Below are 9,985 nucleotides of genomic sequence, written 5' to 3'. Positions count from 1 at the left end.
ACTTGTTTTATTAAGCATTTTTTTTGATCTTCACTTTTTCAATTGAAATCTTCTCAGTTTAATTTCTCAGCTGGATTGCTGCAAAGGTCCTGAAGGGATAAAACTGGTTTAATGGGGGTGAGAAGAAGAGGGACTATACCTTCAGGCATGCCACTTCTAAATCTTCATTCAGGCTGCAGCCTGGATGCAAGGCTGGCGGCGTGATTTGCAATTGCTTGCTTGCAGTTTTTCCCCTTGTGGGTGATGTGTGCAGGAAACCTGCCTAGTTTTATATGGACACTATATTGGGTTTCTGGAATCATCCCCTGTGCTGTCTAATTCTGCCCATGTAAAGGGTTTCTGGAGTCTGGATGGATGGGGAGACTTGAACAATACAAAGTTTGCCTTGCTTTGAAATTCCTGCTACAGATATTTTGAAAGGGGAGGGGGAAGTGTGAACGATTGTGATAAATTCTTACCGAGGCTTAGTTTTGTGGCTACGTGTTCTGAATGTGTGATAGGAAAAGATGTAACTTTAAAAAGGCAGGGGGAGGGGGGGGTGAGAGAGAGCTAAATAAAAGGAGTTTCTTTGCAGCTCCATCCATTTCAATGGTGCAGCTTTCCCAAGCCCCTTTCCGTTGCCCATCGTCACCTTCAGGCCGGTCAGAGGAGAGGGAGGACAAGAGCATGAAGGCGGCCAAGCAGCAGGTGAACCCGTCTGGGGAGAGCCAGCCTCCCTCCAGCCCCCTGCAGTCAGTGCTCAACTCGGCAGCCTCTCCTTCCCAGGCCTATGAGACTTACATTGATAATGGGCTTATCTGCCTCAAACACAAGATCAGGAACATTGAGAAAAAGAAGGTAACTTGTTTTTCTTTAGTATGGCACATATTTAAGCTGCTAATTGTAAAACTCAGTGCCTATTTTATAACAGCTGGAATAAGGTTGTGTATGTATATAGAGAGTAGTCATGGATTTTTAAAAATAACCTGTGGAAGGACCTAAATGCAGATTTGCTAGTGGGTTTTTGTTATCATTTACAACTTCTGTATAGTAAAGAATGGTATTCTTTACTCTTACTGTTCTGAAACAGAGTACTTGCATTTGACATTGTGTGAGCATGACATTATTGTTTCAGAGAATCATGAATGCAGCTAACTAGAAACCTGCTCTCAGCTGCTGGCTTTACAGTGCATGACCAACAGTTAGCAAAAGTAACTGAATGTTGATCAAAACTGGGGATGCTTCTCTAGTAGACTGAATTAGTTCAGGACTAACTTGGGACTGATTTGGAGATGGTTTATAGTCTTGCAGAAATCTTCATATTTCTTCTATTGATTACATGCATCTAGCATTAGGATATAGAAATGCATGTAAAATTGGAAATTAGAAGAGTGTTTCCTCTGACTCATGAAAATGTCAAATTATATTAAATATGTATTGCCCTTCACTTTGCATAAATCTTTGACTTCTATATTTAAAATATAGACAAATGTTATTCACTAGAAGGCTTTTAGACAGAAAGCCTCCAAAGCCTGCTCTATTGCTTTGAGCTGTGCCTTTCTGAGTGTGGGAGGGGACAGAACAGTGCTAATAAGAATGGAGATAATGATATGTCTAAAATATTGTGGCTATAGCTAGTCAGGCTTTTGCATTCTAAGACTTTTCAGTTGATTGGCAGGTGACTGAAGGCTGTGTGCATGATTTTTAATTGGGAAAATGCTATTTCCTGAAAGATGGAAGAAATAATGGTGGTGTTGCTTTTGGTACTGGATCAGGATTACAAGTAAAGCAATTGTATGAATCTGTTGTGCTTCTCTAAATGTCTGAAAAGCTTTGTGTTATGTCTTAGTGAGAAGGGAGTAGATTAGACTTCGGGCCACGTGGCTAGGGGACTTGATCCTCCTGCAGGAGATGCAGTATTACTGCTGTCTCATGTCATGCATCATGCTGTAATTTTGAATAATGTCTGATAAGCATGTTTTCTTTGTGTGATTAACCAACTTTGTGTGGTATTCTAATTCTGTCCAAGGAGGCTTATTGTTGTGAATTTTTCAAGTATCTTTGATTTTCATGTGAATGACAATATGGCATCACCAGCAAATAAGTGTGGCTTACTAAAATGAGTAGAAAGTATTCCTAGTCCTAGGTTTCTGTAGGTACTCTGTCAGTAAAACCCTATGTGGGTTGAAATGAAATGGTGTTCAACTGTATTGAACTTCATGGCAGTGAACTCCTTTTCCCTGTGTGTATAAAGAAGTTTGTAATAGCTAATAATTTAGTTTTGTATAGTTTACATCAGCTTTTAAAGGCTGTTTCAGTATATTAGAAATAAATCTTATTTTTCCCTAAAGACATTAGTCCAGTTTCTTAAGGAATAGTGCTATAAAATCTTGATGACATAACTGAATACAAATTTTGAAAGACATGCTCTGGAAAATTAAGTAGGATTATTTAAGGACAACTGAATTCCAGCATTGACTTGGAAAAGCTAAAAAAGCCTAATTTAAAATAAGGACAGAGGATATGTTTGGAGCCCCTTAAAGATCTAGTGTCAATGCATTAGTATTTCTTAAATGAAACAAAGGTATTGAGTAAGAAATGAAAGATCAACAATAGGAAAGGGAAGTAGACAGTCCTGGAGACTGAGATTGCCAAATGAAAAGCACAGCAGAACTTCATGTGTTGCTTCTGAAAATGAGAGGAAGTAGTAAGATTCCTATTCTGTTGCAGCATGAGGATGACTTAAAACACAGAAAGAATATGTGACTTTGTACCCCATACTCCACATTAGACAGAAATCAATATAAAAATTTACTTTGAATGTTCCTGCAGCTCAAACTAGAAGACTACAAAGATCGCCTGAAGAAGGGAGAAGCCCTCAATCAAGATCAGTTGGTAAGTTTGCTTTATGCAGCAGTGGATGGCCTCAAAACTTTTGAACATGTCAGAAGGGATAGCTTGCTGAAAGAGGTGGTGGTATAGTTCTACAGAATTAATGCCTGCAGGCTTGCAGTGGTATTTTTCACAAAGTCAAATGGACAAATTACCGGTATTGAAGCTGAATGGTGAGCCCACAAGTTTTGTCTCCTACTTTAGCCTTCATGTTGTGTACTGAAGTAGTAGAAGATCCTTGTTTAACTTTGCTCTGTAGGCTTTCAGCCTCAGTGCTCCTGCACCTTTATTTCTGGATGAGGTGTCTGCATTCAGCTTATCTACACAGCATTGCAGTGTTAGAACCCAAACCTCAAGATGTCTGGGGTAACTAGTTATAATGATATTTCTTCATTTAACAGGTGTTACTTGAAATTGCCTGTTGGCTGCGCAGTGCTGTTGGTTACAAGTAGCTGTTAAAGTGTAACTGTTGAACAGTCCCTATTGGTTAGAAAGGAAGATGCTGGTCTGACTTGTGTGGGATCTAAGAGCTCCCCTAATACAAGAATCTAGCTATAAGTTACTGACTTAGTTGGGAATACTGTCTTGTCCTTCCAGTGCTGCCATTAGGTGGCTGGGAGTCAGCAGCACTCTCAAATGCAGTTAGAACAATGTGTCTGTTTTGCACTTAAGGTTGCTAGAATTTGGCATGCCAGGGTGCAAGATTGCTACTCAACAAATGTGATCCACTTTCTGGAGCTAGCTTAAACTTGCCTGATGTTAAAACAGAGGTTCTGGCTCTTTTCTGTCTTGAACTAGAAAGAGTTTTAGAACTGAAACCAAATTTCTAGAACACGAAAGCTCTTGCTGCTTAAGCATGTCTGAGTAGCAGTGTCACATAATCCAAAGGGTTTATTGCTGTAGTCATCTAGGAATCATTTTAAAAATGTACTTCACACATGCTAAAGAACAGTTGTATGGTAAAGGGCACCAATACTTCAGTGATGGTGCTGATCCTGCTAATGAACCAGTTGGAAAAATACTTCATTGACTATTAGCTTTATCACAGTGCAGCAGTATAGCACAAATACTGTTTCCTTACTCTGAATCACGTGTAAATGAGAACTAGGCATAAATGGGGTAAGGGGGAAATGATAACTTGCTACTTAAAAGTAGAGTAGACCTATTGGAGTGAATGATCATTTAGCACTTAACTACAAAATCTGATGTAGTCTGTTGCCATCTCAAGTGCAGAAGTAAATGAATTAAATCTGATGGTTTGAAGTAGGATGATGACCTTTTAGTTCCTCTAAACTCAATCTGGAATCAGGTGGACAAGAGCCTTTTGTGTTTAGATTGTGTTGAATACAATCTGTTTTTTTCTGTCACTGAGACTGTTGAACAGTATTCTGTGTAAGTTTGATTATACTTGAACATGCTTTAAAGCTACTTCTAAATCTGACTGTTTATCTTTTGGTATACACCCTGGGCTGTGAGAAGCTGTTTAGTGAAAGTGAAATTAAGATGTGGGGAACTGAAGAGGTGAAGGATTCTTTAGGTGTTTTTCTTGTAAACATATCCAGCAGCACTGATGTTGGAAAATGACAGTTAACTTGGTTACTGGCTTTCACTATTCTCAGCTGAGCTTAACTTTTTAAGTATTAGTATTTTTATCCCAGTTTCTAGGATATCCCTGGCTTTTAAAATGTGGAATTGGATTCAGTCTTGCTAGTGAGCTGGCCAGTGGCAGTCAAACTGTTCAGATGACTGTTGTAGTGTTTGTTGTATATTGTTTATTGTATCAACTCAGTATTTAATCTAGTCAAGACCCCTGTTTCAGTGGTTAAGATATAGAAATACTGCATTTGTACCTTTCAGATGCAAATTCCCAATGTATATACAAATACTGGGACCTGGTGATTGAAGGTAGAGCAGAGCTTTATAGTTTGGACACTTGCCTAAAGAAACTTAACTGCCTATAATACACTGGACCTCTAATGTAACTTGATGTCATCTATGTTTTTCATTGTTTCTCACACAGAGGAAGAAGTACACATCTGGTGATGAACTTGTTTAGCAAGCAGTTTAGATTAAACTGTAATTACTTATGGTGCATGCCTGCCAGAGCTACTGTGTGTGCCTTACTTTAGGAAACTGTGCCTAAAGCCTTACTTTAGGAAACGTTTGTTTCAAAAATGAGGAGCTTCTAGGAAGTTAAATGCTCTCACTGGCAATACTATGCTGTTTTGTGAGCTGAGCAGACTTTTCTCAGTACTGTTCCCCCAGCATAATGTTAATAAATGTTAATAACAGGTGTGACAAAAGAAAGCTATTGCTTTCCTGCTGGCTGAGTTACAGCTGGTCATGAGAGCAGTGGTTCTTGATGTTTTCAGGTAGGGAGTTTTACTCTGGGATTTGTATTGTTAAAAGCACAGGTAATGCAATCTGTCTAGTAAGTTGTTGGTGTTAAATTGCGGATCTTCCTCAACTGTGTGTGCATTAGGGTCTTAAGTCATCCTCCCAAGTGCTAAGTGAACTTGCTAATTAGTTCTTGAAAGGTGCTTGATAAATTGTGTGAAGACAACTTTAACTACTGGATGAATGCTTTACACTAACTCATGCACTTTGTGTTGAGTAGTGTTTAGGCCTGGTAATGTCTAGTATACTACAAAAAAGTGAATACAAGTAACTGAACAATCAAACTGATTGAACAAATGAACTTTTTACAGGAGCATGTAGGGATAGAACAAGGATTAATGGCTTTGAACTGAGAGAGGGTAGATTTAGATCTAAGGAAGAGATTCTTTACTGTGAGGGTGGTGAGACGCTGGAACAGGTTGCCCAGAGAAGTTGTGGATGCTCCCTCCCTGGCAGTGTTCAAGGCCAGTTTGGATGGGGCTTTGAGCAACCTGGTCTAGTGGAAGGTGTCCCTGCCCATGGCAGGGGGGTTGGAACTAGATGATCTTTAAGGTCCCTTCTAACCCAAACCATTCATTCTATGATAGTATCTTTAAAAAAGCTACAGTTTCAGAGAAGTACACATTAAATGACTAGTTCTCAGTGAGAATTTAAGTACAAGGGGATTGAGATGTAACCGTTAGTCTTAAGCATGAAAACCACTTTTTTATCTATTCCTTTGTAGGAGGCAGTAGAGAAATACGATGAAGTAGTACACAACCTGGAATTTGCCAAGGAACTTCAGAAGACTTTTTCAGGACTTAGCCAAGATGTAAGTATAAAATACTTTTCCCCATATTGTCAGGAGGTAACTGCAAAGTTTGAGCTACTCTTCTAATGTCTACACTTACCTGCCAATATGCAGAATACTAGGAAGTTTCTATCTTGGAGCTTGGGGGAACAATGTGTTTAAACTGTCTGGACTACTGAGTAGAGCGGAGCAAATGTTGACAATATTGTGTACCACTGACCTCCATGATAGTTATTTGCTGTACTTGTCTAAGAACTTGTGCTTAAGTAAATTGAGTCATTGGAACTCAGCTGTGTTTGAGATGACTCCAGTTTACTTAGGTTTGAAACTATTAACCATCTTGCTGGTAGCTTGTGCCTGAGGTGGACTCATCCCCTGCATAGGTGCAGACTGGTGGGGGAGCAGCTCTACTGGAAAGGACATGCAGGTCCTTGTGGGCAGTAGGCAAAGTAAATTAAATGTACCACTGGAGCAGTGAAGGCTAGACTTAAACTGAGGACTAGTAGATTAAGGAGAACTGATTATTTGGTTCTTGTTAACTAGTTGTGTCTATTTCTGGTCACTTGGTACACAAAGGCTATAGGAAAACTTCAGTCAGTCCAGTGGTGGGCCTCTGAATGGCTGGGGCCTGGAAAATGAGACCTGTGAGGAGAGCCTGGAACTGGGCTGCTTGGGCCTGGTGAAGTGAAGGCTTGGCAGGAGATGCAATATTACCCTTCAAATACCAAAGAGATTACTGAAAGGATGGAGCCAGGCTTTTTGCTGAGACATGTGGTAGGAGAAGGAATAATCATAAATAGCAGGTTCCAACTAGATAGGAGGAAAATGGTCACTCTGAGGATAATTGAGCACTAGAGCAGGCTGCCTAGAGAAGTAGTAAAATCTGTCCTTGAATCTTCTCAAGACCTGACTCCACAAAGCTCTAAGCAATCTGTTATTGATTCAGTGGAACCTTTGTTCTTGGGGCTGGGCTAGGTGACATCCCAATGTCCTGTCCAAACTGAATGTTTTGATGTTTCCAGTGAGGAAAAGTGCTGGGGTTAAATCATTTTAAGTTTCAGTGAAGTACAGCTCTCAGTAAAATTTTACTGAAGCTTGTGGAGTTTGCCACTTACTCTGCTGCAGTTGTGTCTAATTATGGTAAGTCACAGATTTAGTGCTTTATTTAGGTCTTTGTTCAGGGTTTAAAACACTACATACATTACTTTTATGTAAGCAAATGTTTTATTTTTGGAGAAACTGGTCTGTTGGCTCAAGCAAATACTCTCCTTATGAAAAGATCTGATCCAAGGTAGTGCTGGGGATGCTAAACATGATTAGTCACTGCTCTGGCATTATTTCTCTGCCTCTTACAGAATGCTGAAGGACTGGTAAAATGTCTTGTCTTGGTGTTGACTGAGACCCAAACAATTTTGCTAGAGAGGCTTTTCTTGTATATGTAGTAATTCCAGGTAGTGCAGTAAATCTCTCAATGCATTATGTGAGCAGAGAGATAAGAGCCTTTTCAGCAGTGTTGCTGCTTTGGGTTTCCTCAGTCATTGTATCTCAAACATAGAACCTACTGTGCTGAATATAAAACATTTGGATTGCTTCCTATTGCTTTCTTCAGTCTAGCTGCCCATAAAATATCAGAAATAAAGGATTGTGACCCAGTCTATCTTTCTGTAGGTGTCTTTAGTAATCCAGCACTAACTTCTACCAGTTCATGTTTGTTCTTGAACTTATGCTGCATTCAAAGGCTAACCCACTTTGCATTTTTCTTGTCTCTACCTCTATGGATTTCACAGACAATACTCATTACTGGAACACTAGGGGCCATTCTGGCAACCACATCTTTATACTCTTTACAATGTGTTCTAAAAAACTAAATTTTCATAGATCTTGCAAAGAAACTTAACATACCTGATGTTGAGGCATTTTAAATTCTGCAGTTACTTGGATAGCTTCTGCTGCATAATTCTATTAGCACATGAGAAACTTCTCAAATGCATGAGGGCTGTGTATGTTCTGTGACTTGTGGTGTTGGTTTTTTGAGTGCTTTAGTCTTCTGCCAATACAAATAAGAATAACTGTAGGATTCTGCTGTATCAATTAAATTGGGGTATTCAAAAATGAAGAGGCAGTTGTCTTGCTAGGAGAAATTTGAGACAACTTCTGCATCACTAACTTCATGTGATAAATGTTAAAGGTCAGCTAGGCTTGGATATGTGCATTGGTATAAATTCTATCAATTCCTTATATTCAGTTGTGAAAGCTATTACAATAAAGCAACTAGCAGGCATAATCAGGATCTAAATATCATAAAGGCATATCACAAGTGAAGTTACCAGTATCCAGTTTGACTAAAAGCTAGATGTGTAGAGAATTAATAGATAAATGGGGAGTTCTTCTAGAGGGAATGAGCTTGAGAAATCTTGGGTATATGAGGAGAGTTAGGAGCTTCTGTTATCTAACTGAAATTGATAGTTAATTTATGTAGTATGATCAGTACTAGAACTTGATGTGTTTTATCCTAAAATCCTGTTACTAAACCATCATGTTTAACTGTTGAATTCATGTATTGAAATAGCTGCTGAAAGCACAGAGGAAGGCTCAGCGAAGAGAGAGTCTATTGAAGCTTGAAGCTGAGAAGAAAAAACTGCGTACAATACTTCAAGTCCAGTATGTGCTGCAGAACTTCACTCAAGAGCATGTTCAGAAAGATTTCAAAGGTGGTGTGAATGGTGCAATATACTTGCCTTCTAAAGAACTAGACTACCTCATAAGATTTGCAAAACTGACATGTCCAGAAAGAAATGAGAACTTGAGGTGAGTTCAAGATTTTTGTCTAATCAGTATGCTTCATTCATTTGTTACAGTAAATGTACTGTTGACAATGCTATGTCGTGAAATATTATGTTTTGGGACACTAATTAAAATTCTATTCAGTACACTTGCTTTAGTCTGAGACTAGGAATGTAGGAGGCTTACCTCACTCTGAGCATGAAAGGAAAGCTGCAGTAATTAACAGCTTCAGTTGTGAAAGTTACAAGCCCTGCCATCTCCCAGTGGGGTTGAGGGGAGATAGTCCAGTACCATCATAAGCAGGGAGACTGGTGGTGTGCTGCTCCCCTGAGGTCTCACTGTTCATGAAGTGGGGGGGAAAAAGTGTGGCAAAGCACAGGAGAACTGTTCTATATTCCATTCACACGATGATCCAGACGTGTTGCTTTATTTGAAAGGATTATGATAGTCCTGAGGCGCTCTTGCTGGTGGCTTCAAAGTAGTTCTAAGAACTTGAATTTTCTGATACCTCTGCACAAAATGTCATACATTTTAGGGTAGCAGGTTGTCAATAGATGTATGTCAGTACTAAGTTGGCACTGTGCTTGTACTATGATGGCCTATGCTTACTTAGTATGACAGCCTGTCTGTTTCTAAGATAGCATAGTAAGAATTGTACTTAAATAGGGGAAAAAGTAGTTATTAAGTGGTAAGTTGAAACACTTTATGAATAAGAGTAATTATTTCCATATTCAAACATCATGTAAGTTCCTAAAATGTTTAATCATTTGTCATATGCTAAACTTGCCTAATCTTTGCTCTGATGTTAACTTCTAAAGAACAGCTGCTTATAAGAAGATATGCAATAGGAGTCTCTTCCCAGTGAAATAACTTTTTCTAGCTTATTCTCATTGTATTACACTTCCACAAGAAGCATAATCCTTTCCTTTGGGATACTAAATGTCATCATGATGGACTTCAAAATCATTGTCTGGAGGGGGCAGGGTGGATCATGGACCTATGTCAAGGTTTCTCAATGACTAGCAGAGTGGCAGGAGCTGTTGATGGTTGCCCCTGCATGTGTGCATCCAATGAACAAGGTGATCAGCTGATTAAACAGCAATTGGTTCCCTGTCTGGGAATTCCAGCTTGGAATGAAGTCCA

At 39.2% G+C, this 9,985-nt stretch overlaps 1 protein-coding gene across 3 annotated transcripts in view; it reads left to right on the top strand.

Moving 5' to 3' along the window:
- Positions 1-567: 567 nt before the first annotated feature.
- The window catches only part of CAPRIN2 (caprin family member 2), a 33,276-nt gene continuing 23,858 nt past the window's right edge, over positions 568-9,985 (top strand). For 2 of the 3 annotated variants that reach the window (XM_074826218.1, XM_074826215.1), the window contains exons 1-4: positions 580-837; positions 2,812-2,874; positions 5,993-6,079; positions 8,628-8,866. In XM_074826218.1, coding sequence (XP_074682319.1) covers positions 589-837; positions 2,812-2,874; positions 5,993-6,079; positions 8,628-8,866 — 638 coding nt within the window. In that variant the 5' untranslated portion in view covers positions 580-588. Of the gene's footprint in view, positions 838-2,811; positions 2,875-5,992; positions 6,080-8,627; positions 8,867-9,985 lie in introns of all 3 variants that reach the window. The other variant, XM_074826217.1, reaches the window with a different exon arrangement.

This window comes from Strix aluco, chromosome 5 (genome assembly GCF_031877795.1).
Source record: "Strix aluco isolate bStrAlu1 chromosome 5, bStrAlu1.hap1, whole genome shotgun sequence".
NCBI lineage: Eukaryota > Metazoa > Chordata > Aves > Strigiformes > Strigidae > Strix > Strix aluco.
The sequence above is the reverse complement of the archived record's forward strand: the minus strand, read 5'-3'. Positions and strand labels throughout refer to the sequence as shown.